This window comes from Danio rerio, chromosome 10, assembly GCF_052040795.2.
Source record: "Danio rerio strain M-AB ecotype USA chromosome 10, GRCz13ab, whole genome shotgun sequence".
Taxonomy (NCBI): Eukaryota; Metazoa; Chordata; class Actinopteri; order Cypriniformes; family Danionidae; genus Danio; species Danio rerio.
In genome coordinates this window covers 38,906,424-38,926,116 of record NC_141030.1, presented here as the reverse complement: position 1 = coordinate 38,926,116, position 19,693 = coordinate 38,906,424, and the positions used below count along the sequence as shown (strand labels likewise).

The 19,693-nt window shown below is 36.9% G+C and overlaps 2 protein-coding genes and 1 long non-coding RNA gene across 6 annotated transcripts in view; 2 read left to right on the top strand and 1 right to left on the bottom strand.

Moving 5' to 3' along the window:
• Window positions 1–705: 705 nt before the first annotated feature.
• Window positions 706–11,431, top strand: smg8 (SMG8 nonsense mediated mRNA decay factor). 3 transcript variants are annotated; one of them, XR_015501340.1, is made up of 5 exons: window positions 706–2,680; window positions 2,782–3,048; window positions 3,116–3,368; window positions 7,020–7,889; window positions 10,286–10,944. XR_015501340.1 is itself a non-coding variant. In XM_087271071.1 (4 exons), the coding sequence occupies exons 1-4, from the start codon at window positions 731–733 to the stop codon at window positions 10,496–10,498; spliced, it is 2,751 nt and encodes a 916-aa protein (XP_087127197.1). In that variant the 5' UTR covers window positions 706–730; the 3' UTR covers window positions 10,499–11,431. The 3 variants fall into 3 exon arrangements, 1 of the variants encoding a protein (XP_087127197.1); XR_015501339.1 differs by lacking the exon at window positions 2,782–3,048 and having other exon boundaries at window positions 706–2,252; window positions 3,223–3,648; XM_087271071.1 differs by lacking the exon at window positions 2,782–3,048 and having other exon boundaries at window positions 706–2,252; window positions 3,223–3,368; window positions 10,286–11,431.
• LOC147835125 (uncharacterized) lies at window positions 10,260–12,214 on the bottom strand. The gene is made up of 3 exons (XR_015501365.1): window positions 12,073–12,214; window positions 11,686–11,744; window positions 10,260–10,484 (listed from the first exon to the last, which is right to left on the bottom strand). It is a non-coding gene; the product is annotated as an uncharacterized LOC147835125 (long non-coding RNA).
• Window positions 12,215–12,307: 93 nt separating this feature from the next.
• ypel2a (yippee-like 2a) overlaps window positions 12,308–19,693 on the top strand; it is a 39,046-nt gene continuing 31,660 nt past the window's right edge. The window contains exon 1 of one of the 2 annotated variants that reach the window (XM_087271131.1): window positions 12,308–12,454. The gene's annotated coding sequence lies outside the window, so the exon portion shown is untranslated. Of the gene's footprint in view, window positions 12,477–19,693 lie in introns of both variants that reach the window. The other variant, XM_087271132.1, reaches the window with a different exon arrangement.

Genomic DNA, 19,693 nt, shown 5'->3' with positions numbered 1-19,693 from the left:
ATATCGAGCACTGTCCACTGCCATTACAAAGCCATGTAAGTGAAGTTAGATAAATACAACACATCAACTGAAACAGTAGAGAGAATACAGAATAATTTAACATCTAACCATATTTTGTTATCTGTAGCCTGAAAGTAATTGTTTAAATCAAAGAACCACTATAGTGAAAAAAATACTATAGTAAATTGTAGTGAATGCTTAGTAGCCATACTATAAAAAAAATACTTGAATTAATCTGGTGTGGTACTTGCTGTGGTAATTACAATACTCTACTGTTCTATAACTGTTGGGTTTATACTACCATACAATAGTTTTACTGTAGTAAAAGCTGAAAAAGTATACTACAGTATTTATTAGTTCAGTATAGTACTACAGTATGCTGTAACGGTGATTAATAAAGCGTTCTAAATACTACAACATGAACAATATACTATAGTATGGATTATAAACTATATGTACTAAAATACTCTAGTATTTGGGAGAATTACGTTACGCAAAAGGAAACAAAAACTTTAGATATTTAAAAAATAATACATTTAATTAATGCTGATTTATATTTATAATATTATGACAAAACTATATATTATGTTGCAAGTATATAAGACCCTGGATTGACTTCATATATAGAGAAACATATGTGAGACATATTACTGTGCAGATGATGTATCCACCCGGACTCAAATATGTGCGTTCACTATAAGCGCCGCCCCTTTGTTTCTGTCCCGCAAACATGGCGGTGCCTATGAACATCAAAGCGCTGTTACAGTCAGAAATAATAGAAGACGCCGCCGACAAGGATGAGGGTGTCTGCGTTTTGGGCATATTTGGGAAAAGCGCAATGCAACCCGGATCAGCTAAAGACTCTCTCATCAACACCTTGGCAAATAAACACATCTTCTCTCTCTTCGGGAGCGACGACACTGACAGTCCGGGCGGAGGAGCTGCAATACAGGCGTATTATAATCAAGAAAACCGCGTGCTGTATCTCGTATTAACGTCTGTTTTTGACAACCGCCATCTTATTCGTGCGTGCGAGTCTTTGACGGTAGGTCTAGGTCACGCAGAAGCCCACGAGTTTTGGAAAGCGGCAGAAAAAGAGCACTGTTTGCAGCTTCTGTATCTGTTTTCACTATGTCACATTCTGCTGCTCGTTCACCCGACGTGCTCGTTTGACGTTAGCTATGATAGAATGTTTCGCGCTTTGGACGCGTTGCGTCAGAAAGCGCTTCCTCTGCTGCGTGCGGCCATTAAAGATTCGCCAATATCAAAGGAGTGGAAGTTAAATTGTCGCCCGTGTCCTCCGCGCCTCCTGTTTGTCTTCCAGATGAACGGAGCGCTCAGAGTTGGCTCTTGCATGGGTGGGAATGGGACTGATGGCACTGGGGTGGAAAAACCCAAAAAACACTCTCCTAGACGGCGAATGCAGCATGCTTTGGAGGATCAGATATACAGGATATTCAGAAAAAGTCGTGTGTTGACAAACCAGAGCAGTAATTGTCTCTTTACAGTGCCTGCCAATCAGGCTTTTGTATATGTAGTGGGAGGACCAGATGAGGACCCCATTGGCACTCTGTTGGGTCACTTACGCTCCAATTGTGCTTTTCGAGAGAATGAAGGTGGCACACCTGTGCCCGGGCAGAGGCGTTACCAACAGATGAGGCACTCCAACAGACAGCCATCTTTCAATGTGGAAAGCAGTCTTTCCTCAGGGGGACAGTTGGTGGACTGCACCCTAAAGGAGTTTCTCTGGCAGCATGTTGAACTGGTGTTGACCAAGAAAGGGTTTGATGATAGTGTAGGCCGCAATCCGCAGCCCTCACACTTTGAGCTGCCTACCTACACCAAATGGGTGCACGCTGCATACAAGCTTTATCAGGTCATGATAGAGAGTGTTGAGGAAGACGCAGCCGAGATTTCCCTCAAGGTGCAGGGGCAGCTCAAAGTGCTGGAGGGCTTCCTGGATGCGGATGCCAAGTTCTCTGAGAACCGCTGTCAGAAAGCCTTGCCCTTGGCTCACAGCGCCTACCAGTCAAACCTGCCCCATAATTACACCACCACGGTGCACAAGAATCAGCTGGCGCAGGCGTTGAGGGTGTACAGCCAGCATGCCAGGGGGGTTGCTTTTCAACGCTACGCTTTACAGCTTCATGAGGATTGCTACAAGTTCTGGAGTAACGGGCATCAGCTCTGTGAGGAGCGCAGCCTTACGGATCAGCACTGCGTACATAAGTTTCACCTGCTGCCAAAGCCTGGTAAAGTTACACGTCATGGGTTACATCTGCATTTGTGTATTTGCAGTGGTGGAAAGAGTACTGAAAATCATACTCAAGTAAAAGTACCATTTCTTCCCCAAAAATGTGCAAGTAAAAGTATCTGTGTAAATGTTATTCAAAGTATGAGTAAAAGGTAGCCCTTTTAAAAGTACTCAAGACTTAGTAGTGAGGATGGGAAAGATTGCAGCGTTTACATGTAATTTGTGGGTGTATGTGTAAACGTAACATTCTGTAGAGCCTTTAGTAATTGTTTAAGGCCATTTAAGGTCATCATACAGTAAACATCCGTCATCAGTGACATCCAGTTTGATGCCATTTACTTTCTATGTGTGATTTCATTGGACAGGAATAGCAGGATTGATTTTTCTAATCCCCATAGACAGGAATTAATAAAGTAGTGACTGCAGGTTGAAGGAAAGTATGGAGTAAAAATTAAAGTACACATTTTTAAAAGTACTTACTAAATTACAATTTCTGAGGAAAAACTACTCCATTACAGTAATTTGAGTATTTGTAATTTGTTACTTTACACCGCTTTGCATTTAGCAGATTAGGATAAAGATGTCTCATTGAATTTACAATTTTGTTTGTAAACAGTTATAAGTTGACCATTACTAAATTATTTTAATTTGTTTGTTTAAATTGATGTAAATAGAGAATAAAAATATAAATTGTTTACAACCAGTTACCTTAAATTTAGTAACTCCGATAAATATTTTTTTCCAGCCTGCCTTTTCGAAATTGACTTCAGTTTATAAATCGTATTTGGTCATCTGTTTCCTGGGATCTCTTTTTTTTTTTGTCTGTGTTCTGTTTAACTGCTAAATTGTTTGTGGAGTCAGAGTTATTCTTTTGTTAATAAACAAACAGAATCGATCAGAATACAAAACAAACAATCAGAATACACTATTCTGTACCTCATCTACCTCTGTTGTTCCTTATATTTCAGGTGAGAAGCCAGAAATGGAGCACAACCCACCTATTCTATACCACAACAGCAGGGGTCGCTCTACAAGCTCCTGTAACTGTGGTAGGAAGCAGTCTCCGAGAGAAGATCCCTTTGACATCCAGACTGCCAATTATGACTTCTATCAAGTCAGTAAATATAGTTTGTTTTTTTATACCATAAATATTCACTACACAGGATTTGGATCTATTAAAATGTTTTTATTTAATAATGATAATAATTGCGAAGCTGACTTAGGCTTGTGATGTCATCTATATTTTTCTGATCTCTGATGATATAAAGTAGTGATGGGAGAAACTAAGGCTGTTTCTCAATTCCAAGAACTCAGAGAACAGACTTGCGTTCTTGTGGAGAGCGGTCTTGCCAAATGTCCTCGGAAGAACGAACTCAGAAGACCACGAGAACAGAGTACGTGTCCTTTGAGAAATGAGATGCTGCGTATTTCTTGATGTTCACTTGACCTTCACGTGTTTTAATGGAAAATTATTTAAACATTACAGCGTTTATACAACGATTTATTGCTTTTCCCTATTTCAATATATATACTATACACAAAGACCTTATAAATATCCATTGCACTATACAAATAAAACAAATTTTAATATGAATTTCAGCAAATAAACACCTTAATGTGTTTATTCCTCTATTAAGATTTCCATGGTGATGTTTACTTTCACCATCTCATTTAGGGAAACTCCTGAGATGAATAAGTGATATCTCTGAACTTTAATAATAACCCTGTATAAAATGCTGCGCTTCCCACCTCCTTTATTCAGCCGTAATGACTTCTGGGACTTCTCGAGCAAGTTTTGCGGTCAAGTCTGCATCAATGTGTCCTTGATATCAAGAACACATCCGGGAACTTTCACGCATCCTCTGTTTTTGTGGTATTGAGGTTTGGAACTGAACTTTGGCAGTTGATGATGACTTTACATAAGAACATGAGGGCACAAGATCCCTGAAGAATGCATATTGAGAAACAGCCTAAGCTTTTCAAAGAATTAATTGCTTCACAAAATGATTCATTGCTTCAAACTGTTCGAAATCTTGGAAACCTTGGGCCTGGACAAAGAAGCTGGATTAGCCATTTAACTTTGTTTAATTTGCACCAATCTTGGGTTTTCGGTACCATTAGGGAAGCTAGCTCAGCTTTAATCGCTCTTTGTTAACATGATATCTTATACTGCAAGGATAACCTGCTCTGGGGGTTAAACTTGGGTCGGTGCAAACTAAACTGAAACTTAACTGGCTAATCAGGCTTGTTATTTATTTATTTATTTAGGTTTTAATGCAATATCAGCAGCATTGGCTATATTCATGGCAAATACATTTACTAAATATATAATATATAATCATGTCAGTTTAATCAGGCTTTGTGATACAGGCCCCTGGTGGTTGAAGCCATATAAATGCAATCAAAACACAGGCACACATGCATTAGAAATGCTTTCTTCAAAACCTATTATGAACTTCAAGTTGAATGTAGAACCTATAATTGTACTCAGCTTATCATTATATCATTAAATATTTATGGCCCATTTTCATTGACTGGTACGGTACGGGTCACCTTTATCAGGCTTGCGTTTCCACTATCCAAAGGGTACCAAGAGAACAATTTGCTCCTTTGTTTTGTCGGGCTTCTATTTTGCTTTCTCGCGCTTCACTCTCGCGTATGTCTGTTTATGAAAGGATTGGACATCAGTAGCACTTTAATAATCACGCACACGTTATTATCATCAACTCAAGAAGTTCCTTATTTCAAATAGACGCTCAGAGAGTGCACAGGAGCTCTCTGGAGAAAGCAAAATCGCTTGTACTTTTGGACAGCCTTGTAAAACAAAAACAGGACACGGCAGATTTTGTTCTTCTTGGCTTTGTGGCTGTACATCAAGACAACGACAGTTTGTTTGAGCTCGGATCAATCATGGCTCATATGCATATAGTATTATGACGTAATGTCTCGGCTGTGTTTTTAAAAATGGGGGTTTCTTTGTTTTCATTCTCCTGCTTGTGTATGCGCGAGTGACGTTTCTCTGTAAACCAATAGCATTCAGCTGCGTGTCTTGCTCCGCCTTTTGGTGCCCTTTAGTCTTGCTAGGTACCCTTTGCAAAGGGTAACAAAAAAGTGCTATAATACGGTTTAATTTTAAGTACCTTTTGACAGTGGAAAAAGCCATAAAAGCGCACTGAAGTGTACCGTACCACTTAGTGGATACGGGCCATCAGTATCGAGATTCTTTAATACGTTTTTAAGGATTATATCCTGTTTGTTCCACGGTAGGTTATGCTAAACAGGACACGAGACTGTTAATTAAGGGTGCTTTCACACCTGCCTTGTTTAGTTCAATTGAATCGCACTAGAGCGGACCAAATAAGCATACCGAGACCTGCTTGAAGAGGTGGTCTCAGTACGCATTCAAACGAACCCTGAAGCGGTTCGTTTGTGGTGAGAATATGATCCGTACTAAAACAGATCCAACCGCAAAAAGTACTGCGCGTTTCGGACTAATTCAGCTGCTGTAGGCCGATGCGCTGTGCATTATGGGATATGGAGGAAAAATATTTGTTGACAGCGCTTTACCAACAGAGAGAGAGAAGGGAAAACATTACCTGATGGATCATTGGTAATATTTCCGCAAGATGACCATGTCGCAGTTTAGCTAAATTAATTCACGTCTCCTCCTGAAGTGACGAGTGATGCATTAAACACTGTTTTCCAGCTGTGGCAATGCTTCATTTTCGTAATGTATAGTTTGTCTAAAGCAGGGGATATAATCAGTCAGCGCAGTCGTCCCTCCAGAGTAAAAGGTTTTGTTTACCTGCGGGAGTTCACTGGCATTTTTCCGCACGTGAATTCTGACCAATCAATAAGCAGTTTAGGAAATATGTTCAACAACATCTGGCCAATGAGAGATGTGGATTTTTTCAGATGACTGCATTTTGGTTCGGTTCAACTGGTTCGGACCAAAGACAGCAGTGTGGTGTGAAAACGACCCAAAGACGGCTGAAGATGCAACAATGTATCATTTATTACCCTTGGTCCGGACCAAATGAAGCAAACTACAGATGTGAAAGCACCCTAATATTATTCCTTTTCAAATGACATCACTAAAATGTCGACAGACTAGTTAAACCAGGTAAAAACCAATACAATCTCTTCAGTGATTGACCATTAGGGGGATTTTCTTTTTGGCTTAGATGCTTTATTAATCAGGGGTTGCCACAGCGGAATGAACTGCCAACTTATCCAGCATATGTTTTACATAGCAGATACCCTTCCAGCTGCAACCCATCACTGGGAAACACCCAATAACACTCATTCACACACATACACTACGGACAATTTAGCTTATTCAATTCACCTATAGCGCATGTCTTTGGATTGGGGGAAATCAGAGAATCTGGAGAAAGCCCACACGTGGAGAACATGCAAACTCCACACAAAAATGCCAAGTGACCCATCCGAGGCTTGAACCAGCAACCTTCTTGCTTTGAGGCGACATTCCTACCCACTGTGCTACCATGATTCATGTCATAACAAAGCCGTTTTTAGCGAAATCTCGTGACCTTGCTTATTTAATTCTCTTTCCAAACCCCTGACTTGAAACAAAAGATTCATAGTTTCGAAGCTTCCTGAAGCAGTGCTTCAAAAGCAGCCATCACTAACATGAAGTGCTTCTTTTATCCTCATTTGTAAGTTGCTTTGGATGAACACACGTGCTAAATAAATGACTAAAATTCTTAAATGTATTCCTCATCATTCTGTTATCTGTTCGCAGATGCTTGAGGAGAAATGCTGTGCTAAACTGGAAAGGATAAACTTCCCAGTGTTTCAAGCTAGCACGCCTGACCCGGCTCCTGCCAGCGACGAGGTGCCCAGACCAGGAGAGGTTCCTCCGTCAGGGGAAGCTGATCGCCTGAAGGAGAAAGAGACCAGCACTCACACCCCTGGGGAAAGCACGAGTCTAAGTCTCGCTCTCAGCTTGGGCCAGTCAACGGACAGCCTTGGAACATACGCTGACGGAGCAGAAGGACAGGAGAAGAGACCAAGCTTGGTGGACCGACAGCCCTCCACTGTGGAGTATCTTCCCGGGATGCTGCATTCTGGATGCCCGAAAGGATTGTTACCCAAATTCTCTAGCTGGTCTCTTGTAAAGCTTGGTCCGGCCAAATCCTACAACAGCCTCACTGGTTTAGAGCAACCTGGATTCCTCCCAGGCTCTGCTTTCCTCTTGCCGTGGGATGTAGTGATTCGAAGCCGATCTGAGGAAGACGTGGGATCCCTTGAACCTCTGGACGGAGGCCCGGCGTCCTGGCCGGCACCAAATAAAGCATCAGCTGGAAAGCGAGGCAGCGCTGGAGGAATCGGTCGAGGGCGCAGACGGGATGATGTAGCTCGTGCTTTTGTTGGTTTTGAGTATGAGGACAGCAGAGGGCGCCGCTTCCTCAGTTCTGGCCCTGATAAAGTGGTTAAAGTGCTTGGACAAGGTGGACCAAAGGAGCCTGCAACCAGATGCTTGAATTCGGATATGCCTCTGTATATTCCCTCTCCTGCTCAGGGACGAGGCATCAAGCCACATTACGCTCAGCTGGCTCGACTTTTTGTTGTTGTCCCTGATGCTCCTCTTGAGATTGTCTTAAACCCACAGGTATGAAATGTTTATTAGTATGTTCTTTAAATGGATAAAAATGAAATTTCTGTCATTATTTACTCTCCCTTGTGTAAAACCTTTGAGTTGTTTTTCTTCTGTTGAACACAGAAGAAGATATTTAGAATAATGCTGAAAACCTGTAACCACTGACTTTCTTAGTAGGATAAACAAATAAATGGAGCTCAATGGTTACAGGTTTTTAACATTCTTCAAAATATCATCTTTTGAAGATAGAATTGATTAACTGAAAAAGTAATTCAAATAGGTTGATAACCACTTGAGGAAGAGTAATTGAGTAAATTTTCATTTGGCTGAACTATCTCTCTAAGGTCGTGTTCACAGTTGAAGTTTGGTTCACTTGATACTTTTTGTTTAACTATTATTATTATTATTATTATAACTATTAACTAATTATTATTATTATTATAAATAATAACTATTATTATAAATATTTAGTTTTATTATTAATAATATTATTATTAGAAATATGAACTATTATTATTATAATTATTAACTATTATTATAACTATTAACTCTTATTATTATAAATATTAAGTATTATTATAATATTAACTATTATTATTATACATATTAACTTTTTATTAACTATTAACAGTTATTATTGTTATAAATATTAACTGTTGTTATAATTATAATTATTAACTATTATTATTATTATTATTAATATAACTAGTAACTATTATTATTATTATAACTATTAAATGTTATTATTTTAAATATCAACTATTATTATTATAATTATTAACTTATTATTATACATATTAACTGTTATTATTATAAATATTAACAGTTATTATATTAACTATTAATGTTATAAATATTAACTATTATTATTATTATTATTATAACTGTTAACTGTTGTTATTATAAATAATAACTGTTATTATTATAAATATTAACTGTTATTATTATAAATATTAACTGTTGTTATTATAAATATTAACTATTATTGTTGCTATTTTTAATGCAATTATTTTGCATCTGAACAGAAAAAAACTTTAAAAAAAACTCTTCCTTAAAGCAGAGATACCCAAAGTTGGCCCATTGTAACCTTTGATTTGGTCCATCATCCCATTTGAGAGGAGAGTGTGATAGATAGACAGAGACCGTCATTTCTAATTTGACATAACCTTTTTCGTTTATTTAATTGCTGACCTACAAAAAAGCACACTAAAATTAAATGTTTAAATTAAATGTCAATAACTCACTTGATGGATAGAGCACTACGCAGAAGACAATGGTGAGCAAGGCAAAAACTAGCGTAATTCTGTTATAAATTAGATTGTTTTGTTTTTACTGTAATAAGTGCATTATACAATGTAAAAAATACGGTATTAGTTCACATAAAGCAATTTTTTTCTAATCATTTTTAAACATTATTAAATAAATGAGGACATTGCCCCTGATGAATCACCCCATCTATATTTAACTTCGGCCCACTAGCCTCAATCAAGTTTGGTTTTTGGCCCTTCATGAGAAGAAGTTTGGGCATCCCTGCCTTAAAGGGATAGTTCACCATTAAAACGAATATTTACTATTTAATCATCCTCAAGTAGTTAAACCTTTATAAATGTTTTTTTTTTTTAAACACAAAATATATTTTGAAGAATTTTTCAACATTTTTCAAAACTACTTTTGTGTTCAACAAAAAAAAAGAAACTTAAACAAGCTTGAAACAAAGCTGAGTAAACGATGAGTTTTGTGTGAACTATCCCTTTAAGAACTTCTGAAAATCTTACAAAATGTGCAAGGAATTTCTCTGTTGCACACATAAACAAAGATCTGGTTCAAGTAGACACTGTTCCGACTGCCTGTATTGAGCTGATGTGGGAAAGTTTATCCATCTTTCAGCTGTTTCTGTCTTTTTGTTTGGAGCTGTTCAGATGGCAGATTTGAACTATTATTCAAATGAACTAGGCTAAATTAATTTATTTTAATCAAATCAAACCTACCAAGTCTAAACACTTTAAAGGCATAGTTCACCCCAAAATGAAAATTCTGCGTCATTTAATCACTTTTGACTTGTTGCAAACCCGTTTGATTTTTTTTTTGTTCTGTTGAACATAAAAGTAGATAAAAGTAGATATTTTGAAGAATGATGGAAACCTGTAGACATTAACCTCCATATTATTTGTTTTTCTTACTATGCATGTCAGGGGTTACAGGTTTTTTAAACATTCTTTAAAGTCTCATAATTTGTGTACAACAGAAAAAAAGAAAAGAAGTCAAAGGTTAGTAAATGATTGCAGAATTAAATTTTTGTCTGATCTATCCCTATAAATCTGAAGTAACAACATGTACAATAATTTCCACCAATTTGAGTAACATTTTCTTCATTAAACTTACTGTTCTGTGTGTGTCTTCTCTTATAGGTCCAGCCAGGTCTCCCTCCCTGTCCCATCTTCCATCCAGAGCAACCTGAAGTGGTGCTGCCCTCTGATGGACTCTGGGTGCTTCGCTTCCCTTATGCCTACGTGACAGATCGTGGTCCCTGCTATCCTCCAAAGGAGAACCAGCCACTGGCTAACTTCAGGGTGTTGAGAGGCATTCTGCGTGCCAACACGACTAGTTCTACCCCACAATAACAAAAAAACACAAACCATGCACTTTAAAACACTGATGTGACATTCAGAGGATTACTTTTTTTTGCTTTATATTAGGAATCAATCTGTTGACACCATGCTTCATCGCCTTTTCAGTTCAAGTCCTTTTTTTTTAACACGACATTCAAACAATAGTGGTTGTAAATACAGGCAATTCAATTACAGAAAGTTTACTGTCAATAAATCCCTGCAGTGAGGAAAAAAAACTAAACAAATAGCGAACATCGTCACATATTCTCTTTTTTTGGTATATTGAATTGTGCATTGATTCACATTTTCTATTCAAAAAAATGACAAACCCTGGGCTTATGAGTAAAGACGTTGTCGCTTAGCTTTAGTTTTTTTATATTAAATTCCCACAAAAACTCTTATATAAAGGAGAATATTCTTAAAAGCATGTCAAGAATATAAATAAACTCTTAATGCAAGATATGGCAAAGAGGTAATTATGAAAATGCTTGTACATGGTGTGTTATAATGCATGTGGATGATTATTTTTATCCTTTTTGGCATTATTGTCTTTAGAATCTTTAACCTTTCTGTGTTTAATGTGCTGTTTTTAAGGATCTTTTGAGAAAACGCCATTTTTTAGACCAGTGGTTCTCAAAGTGGGGGTCGGGACCCCTTGAGGGGTTACGGGACAATGAAGAGGGGTCACCTGGTGATTTCCAAAAATATTTACATTTTTATTGAACTATATAAGCATTATCATATTTTATCCATAACCTACTGAAGAGGAAATAAAATAGTCGTTTATAGTTACTATATACTACAAAATTACTATAGTAGCTTATAGTAACTAGCTCTATTGGATTGCGACCCCAGTGGTAATTACATTATATAAAAGACACAGCAATAGTGTCAGATGAAGCAGATTGATTTTATAACACCAGGTTAAACTTTCTGGCCCATTTATAGCACTGACATACGTTTAAAAATTCAACGAAGAATATACCCGGGTGTATTGGCGTGTGTGCGCCATTGCATGCAAGGTTTCTGTATTTATAACCACCTCAGAGGATATTGGGGGTCGCGAATCACTTTGTCATTTTGGGGGTCGCAGGCTGAAAAGTTTAAGAACCCCTGATTTAGACCAATGGCGTGTGCTTGCATATTATTTTCTGCATCCATTAGAGACTTTTCAATCATCAGGAAGGATTTTGTAATACCTCTTCAAGCAGGAATCCGTCGGTCTCTGAAGTGCGAGGGGAAACAGACATCTCCACAACTAAGTTAACAAGTTACATATTAACAACTCCGTTCACTAAAGCAATGTCTATAGTCTTATATATAAAAACAACCAAAATAATCTTTGCCTGAATTCATTCATCTAATAAAATGCTAATATAAGAGTACAGTAAAATGAGGAACATACATTGCTTTATCATTTGCTTTAGAAACGTAATAAATTATCAAGTTTACACAAAATATCAAGCAAATTCACGACGCAGAGAGGCGCTATTTAATTATTATGATGAGGCTGGTGCATCTTTGTTATTGTCACGTGTAAAAATAGTGTCTAAAATCTTAATATTTGATAAACTATTATGATTTACCTGTTACATACTTGTGCTTTAGTGTTTACTACTCGCTAACTACAGACACATTACAAAGATAACGAATGTTTTGGTTTTTCGCCTGCATATTCCTTGCGCTCGCTCATTGGTCCGTCCACTTTTTAGGTTGGCCAATCGGCGTATTGTTGCTAGGCCGTTTCGTCCTAACGATTGGCTGGCCTTGTTGTCAATCAAACTGGGAGCTTGTATTGTGAGGCCCGATGCGCGACCGTGCAGTATTTACGGAGCGCTGCTGCTCTCGGTGTGCGTGGAAGATACCTGGAAACTTTGTGTTGTGAAGAATGATCACCTTTTGTTTTGCGTAAAGTCGCGGTTTTGAAGAAGAGGAGACATCAACCTGCGCGTCTTTTTCCATTCAAAGGTAATAACTACACGTTAAATACGTTTAGTGACATCTTTAAAAAGAAGTTCGCGTTTTGGAAATGTAATGTGGGTTATTTACTATCATGCAGACTATGACAGCTGATGAAAAATGTACCTATGATTTCTGTAAACTTATGGTTTGAGTTTGGATATAGTCTCAGTTCCTATGATATAAGTTATGGGATCTATTTATGTACTCTACTGCATCACAGCATAATCGAAATGTGAATAATTATGTTAATGAATTAATTAATATGCACGTAGTATGGACTCTAATACCGTACTAAGAGCAAATGTTGACACTTCAAGACATGTCAATGAATGTGTCATTCACCATTAATCCAGCTTCTGTCTATCCAAGATCTTTTATATTCATTTAACAAAGCTTATCCAAAATAAGTCCAATCTATTTTATTGTAATGTGCAAATATATACAGTATTACATAATAAAGCAGCATAAGAAAGTGTTTAAACTGAAAATAAACCAATATTACAGTATTGTTAACATTGCTTGCAGCTCTACAACAACTTTTGCATGATGTTATTGTTAAGTGCATGGTTATTAATGTTGTCTAGTAGGCATTTATGCATTGCATGAAACACAGAAATCAATTTTGTGTTTATTAGACGTCTAATAGACATCTAAGTGTAGACAGCTTGGCTAAAACAACGCTAAACTTGGGCTGTCAATAAAAATCTAATTGTCATCTAAGAATAGCCCAAAACTGGATTGGGTAACCTAAATTGTCTGTAGTGTATGTGTGTGAATAGAAGTGTACGGGTATTTTCCAGTGATGAGCTGCAGCTGGAAGGGCATCCACTGTGTAAAACGTATGCTGGATAAGTTGGCGGTTCATTCCGCTGTGGTGACCCCTGATTAATGAAAGGACTAAGCCGAAAAGAGAATGAATGAATAGCCCAAAACTAGACTAGTCGTCAATTAGACAGACTTTATATGTGTCATTCATTTCTGTTTATTTGACGACTAGTCTAGTTTTGACCTATTCTTAGATGTCTATTAGATTTTCACTGACAGTCCAAATTTAGGCTTGTTTTAGCTAAGACGACTATGTTTAGATGTCTATTAGATATCTTTTAAAAACAAAACATGCTTGCTGGGAACCGTCCATACATAAACAAGTGCCCTTAAAAGGTTAGACCACTTCAAATGTGTCACAAGTGACATGCTGTGTATTGTGTACTGTCACGTAAGTGAGTGACACTCAGGCGTGTTGACATTTTAAAGCTGGCTTTTCTGAATTGGTTTAGCCGTGGGTGTTTTCAAGGATGCGATTGCCAGAGGTGCTGAGCTGGTGCTGCCATCTGCACCGTCAGTCTGGTGGCATTCACTATGGCCTACATAGAAGATGCTTCATTGAAACAAACACACACTCGTCTGACCTGGATCCGTGCTTCTGTTTCTCCATCTGACCCTCACTTTATTCCAACACTCCCAAGAGCATTGCACATTCATGGGTATTTCTGTAGGTTCTTGTCATTATAGGAGCATGAGAGGTTTGTGCCGGTGTTGTTAGACTTGGGCATGAATGCACAAAAAGTGGCTCTAGATAAATGATAAGTTATGAAATGCAAGTATAGTATGCAGCCAGTTCAGTCTCAAAAATAATATATTTACAAAATAAAATATATACATGCAGAGCACAACACACATTCCAATATATAATTTCAAAACACAATTCAGAGATACAACACACAATTTGTAAATTCACAAGTAAATATACGAATGCAAATGAATTGGATTTGTTTATTTTTAAATAGTGTTGTGAATTTACAAATTGGATTTTTTGGGGGTTTTTTTGAGTCGCGTTTTTAAATTACGAATTGGATTCGTGTATTTTTGAGTCGTGTTTTAAATTTATGGATTGAATTTGTGTATTTTTTAATCTTGTTTTGAATTTATGATTGGATTTGTGTATATTTAAATCATGTTTTTAATTTTTGGATTGGATTTGTGTATATTTAAATTGTGTTTTGAATACACATTTTGGTTTTTGTGTATTTTCAAATAGTGTTTTGAATTTGCAAATTGGATTTTTTTGTTTTTTTTTAGTCGCGTTTTTAAATTACGAATAGGATTTGTGTATTTTTGAGTCGTGTTTCGAATTTATGGATTGAATTTGTGTATATTTAAATCATGTTTTTAATTTTTGGATTGGATTTATGTATATTTAAATCCTGTTTTGAATTCACAAATAGAATTAGTGTATTTTCAAATTATGTTTTGAATTTACGAATTGGATTTGTGTATTTTTTACATGTGTTTTGAATTTATAGATTGGATTTATGTATTTTTGAATCGTGTTTTGAATTCACAAATTAGATTTGTGTATTTTTGAGTCTCATTTTAAACTTTCTACTTGGATTTGTGTATTTATTAATCATGTTTTGAATTAACAAATTGTTTTTGTGTAGGTACGAATCATGTTTTTTAATATGAATTGTGTTGTGGATGTATAAATTTGTAAATGTATTATTTTTTTAGACTGACCTGGCTCCATAGTTTAGAAGTCATTTAAATTGTTTGCTTAAATTTGGGATTCTACATCTATTCTATTTGGCTCTTTGCACACTGCATGTTAATAATCACATATGTGACCCTGGAACACAAAACCTTAAGTCTCAAGTGTCAATTTTTTTTAAATTTAGATTTATACATCATCTGACTGAAGAAGTGCTGTTGTTCTTGGGCATGAATGAACAAATGATGGCTCTAGAAAGATGATATGTTATGAATTATAAGTCATTTCAGATTTTTACTTGTATTTTTAATTGTATTTACTCACTATTTGGCTCTCAAATGCAGTTTGGATGTTCAGTTTTGCATGTTAATTGTCAAATTTTTAAAATTGAGATTTATACATCAGCTAATTAAATAAGCTTTCAGATGACGTATGGTTGGTTAGGATTGGACAATATTTAGCTGAAATGCAACTATTTGAATATCTGTAATCGTAGAGGGTTAAAAAAAACAACATATTGAGAAAATCACCTTTAAAGTTGTCAAAATTAAGTTCTTAGCTATGCATAGTACTAATCAATATTTAAGTTTGATATGTTCACTGTAGGAAATTTACAAAATGTATTCATTGAACATGATCTTTACTTAATATTACTTGATATTTGGCAAAAAACTAAGCAATTCAGATTTGTTATTGTAATTACTTTAACAGGGACAATGTAAAATAAAGAGTTAATCCATCAGATGTATAATCGACTGGCTAAATATCACAGCATATGTGCGGACGCAGCAGGAGCTTTTTAATTTGTGCTGACAGATTTCAAAGGACAGCAAAAAAGGTGCTATTATGGGAGCTGCCGGCTGTGTATTATGTGAGGGATTGGGGGGGGGGAAGGGGGGTGGGGGGGATTCGCCACCTGTCCAGGGGTCTTCGTGGTCTGTTTAGATGCCCTCTTACTGCCTGAGATCTGCATTTAAATGAGCAAAGCAAACAAAGCCATTTATTAAAAGCAGATTTTGCACTGATGTACCTGCTGCACCATGTGTTGCTGTTGCATAACTGGCGCTTTTATTGAAAACAGGGATTTATCTGATTTTTGTTAGTGCAGTACTACTTTGGGAGGAAGATAATGTTGATGTGTAATCAATCTGATCAACCTGAACTAGTGAGGAAATGTAACTATTGTGTGTATTGGCAGAAAAGTGGCTAACAGTTCATTTGTACACATCTATAAGACTTATGTTTATGTTATAGAATAAGAGTTATCTATCAGACCCAAATTTATGTTATAGAAAAATATTAAATACAAATTTAAAAAAGGAGGAAAAATCAAGATAAGAAAAAAAAATAGTTGAAATTTTGTAGGCTATTTTTTATTTTTGTTTTTTTTTGCAATATTTTGCTTGAATATTTGTTGTATTATATCTCAACTACTAAATATGTTTTGTGACTAAAATATTTTTAAAATAAATTTGTCTGTTTAATAAATGTTTTGTTTAAATGCCACAAAATGCCTTTAATAACTGGAATATTCATTTTCAAAATGGGCTGTACTCAATTATGCCAAGCACTGTGTGTATATATTAGTATATTGTTTCAAATTGTGAATATATAAATGTTTAAAGACTTTTTTATCAGCAATATAAAGACATTTTTTAAAGCTTTTTTAAAGGGCACTCATTGAAATACTCAACAGAAAAAAAAACTGGTGTTACTAGAGTTTTTTATAAGAATTATATATAATCAATGTCAGTTGTCAATGGAGTTATATATGGTTTCTTACCCTATGAAGGGTTAAAATGTAAAATAAGTCATTTATTTGCTTGACTTTTTTTAATGTTGTATATGTATTTATAACAGGCGACAAGTTGGCACAGTAGGTAGTGCTGTCGCCTCATGGCAAAAAGGTTGCTGGTTCGAGCCTCGGCTGGGTCAGTTGGCATTTCTGTGTGAAGTTTGCATGTTTTCTCCACGTTCGCGTGGGTTTCCTCCGGGTGATCTGGTTTCCCTCACAGTCCAAAGACCTGCGGTAAAGTTGAATTGGGTAGGCTAAATTGTCCGTAGTGTATGAGTGTGTATGGATGTTTCCCAGAGATGGGTTGCAGCAGGAAGGGCATCCGCTGTGTAAAACATATGCGGGATAAGTTAGCGGTTCATTCCGCTTTGGTGACCCCAGATAAATAAAGGGACTAAGCCGAAAAGAAAATCAATAAATGAATGTATTTATAATAATATAATTTAATAATGGCGGCACAGTGGCTCAGTGGTTAGCACTGTTACCTCACAGCAAGAAAGTCCCTGGTTTGAGTCCAGGCTGGGCCAGTTGGCATTTCTGTGTGGAGTTTGCATGTTCGTGCTGGTGTGGGTTTAGAGACATGCGCCATAGGTGAATTGAATAAACTAAATTGGCCATAGTGTATGAGTGTGTGTAAATGTGAGAGTGTATGGGTGTTTCCCAGTACTGGGTTGCGGCTGAAAGGGCATCCGCTGCGTAAAACATATGCTGAATAAGTTGGCGGTTCATTCTGCTGTGCCGACCCCTGATTAATAAACGGACTAAGCTGAAAAGAAAATGAATGAATGACAAAGTATGAATAAATAAATTAACCCTTTAAAGTGCACTCATTGAAATACTCTGATGTTAGTATGTTAGGATCTGAACTTCTATGACTTAAAATATATATATAATCAATGTCAGTTGTCAATCTTAATGGAGTTATATATGGTTCCTTACCCAATAAAGGGTTAAACGTGTAAAACAAGTATTGTTTTTGCTTTGTAATCCTTGAATAAACTTTTTTTCTAATTCATTACGGGATTTTTGTGTGTATATATGTGTACTGTATATGTATGTATGCATAATTATATAATATATAATATAATTAAAAATAACCGTGCCTTGTAAACCATGATACAAATATCTAAAAGTTTGCTGGAAAAAAACTCTTCCAACATAGCCAATGCGTCTCCGTCCCCAATATTTGACTACAATTGCACAATCTTGGAATTGAGTAAACAAAATTGGCCTTAGTGTATAAGTGTGTGTGTGTGTAAATGTGTGTATGGGTGTTTCCCAGTACTGGGTTGAGGCTGGAGGGGCATCTTCTGCCTAAAACAACTCAACTCTGAAAACTGCACTGACACATTTTCAATCTACGGGAAGTTCTAAACATAATTTGAATAAAACATATGCCAGAATAGTTGGTGGTTCATTCAGCTGTGGCAACCCCTGATTAATAAGGGACTAAGCCAAAGGAAAATGAATGAAATGCACAGTCTTGGTTTATCACAAAAGTCTTAGTAAAGTTATCCATTGTGTGTTCAGGAGAGAGATTATCAGCCGTGTTTGGACACTTGATGAATGAGATGTCTTCATTATATGTGTGTTTGGTGTCCGCTCCAGACTAATGTGAAATGGTAAACAGACAAAAGCAGACAGAGACAAAGTGGGCACCATTTCAGTGATTATGACCTCAGTAATTATATTGGCGACGGCCGTTTGTCTTCATCTGTTCAGGTCTGAATGAAGTCAAGCCACCGCGTCTTCCATTAATTCCCCTATAATTGTTTTACCTCCAATTAGCCTTATACCCACACCGCATCCGTCTTTTGTCAACCCAACGTAATGGCGTTAGAAATCGCATGAGGAAATGATGTCGAAAATGATGCTGCTGTATAATTTGGCAGAATTATACAGAGTTCCTAATGGCAGCGCGAACACAATGGTGCTTAATTATGCTGAGGAGAGTCTGATTTCAAGCCTCGCGTCTGCTGTCTAGAATCCTCGCTGGCTGTATTTTCATAAGGCCTGTTTGATCGCATCTGTGCCAAAGCAAATATAATCACAGAATCGCAAATCGCTTCCTAGGAAACCTTACTCGCAGCCTTTCATGAGTCGTCTAAATTTAATTTGCTGAGGCCCTGTGGTGTTTCTCATGCAGGCCATGTGGGATTAGTTTATGCGTTGGTTAACCCTTGTGTATTGTTCAAATTGACTACCCTTTCGTTATGCTAGTGGCTGTTTTTGCCCCATTGACTTCCATTATAATTTCATTTTTTGATTGCAAAGCCATGACAGCATATAATCATGCATTCTTGATTGTTGTTGGTTTTCCCTGTTGGGAAGAGGCCAAATGTGTCGTTTTTACTGTTGATCATCAGTTGGCAGCATTAACCCTTTAGATAGGCCTGTGCAAAAATGTTTCTGGCTTTATATGGAGTTCTATCGAGTATAACAACAGGTTATAGTGTGTGTGTGTGTGTGTGTGTGTGTGTGTGTGTGTGTGTGTGTGTGTGTGTGTGTGTGTACGTGTTTTTGTGACATATCAGGACACAAATCTGTATAATGACATGGGTGTGACACAGGTATTACAAAAAGGAGGTGAAATATGAGGACATTGGTGACGTCCTCATTTCTCAAAATGCTTATAAATCACACTGAATGAGTTTAATCAGAGAGTAAAGCTGCACACAGTCTCCTGTGATGGTTGGGTTTAGGGGTGGGGTGGGGTGACGGCAATACAATATACAGTTTGGACAGTATAAAATGAATGGAAACCTATGTAATGTCCCCACTTTTCACAAAAACAAACATGTGTGTTTGTGTGTTTGTGTGTGTGTGTGTGTACGCGTGCAGAAACACACTATCTTTACTGTGTTCTGAGAGCTGAGCTGCTTATTTAGATTTTCTCAGATGTATCATAAGTGCGCAAAGGTCTCTCTCTCTCTCTCTCTCTCTCACACACACACACACACAC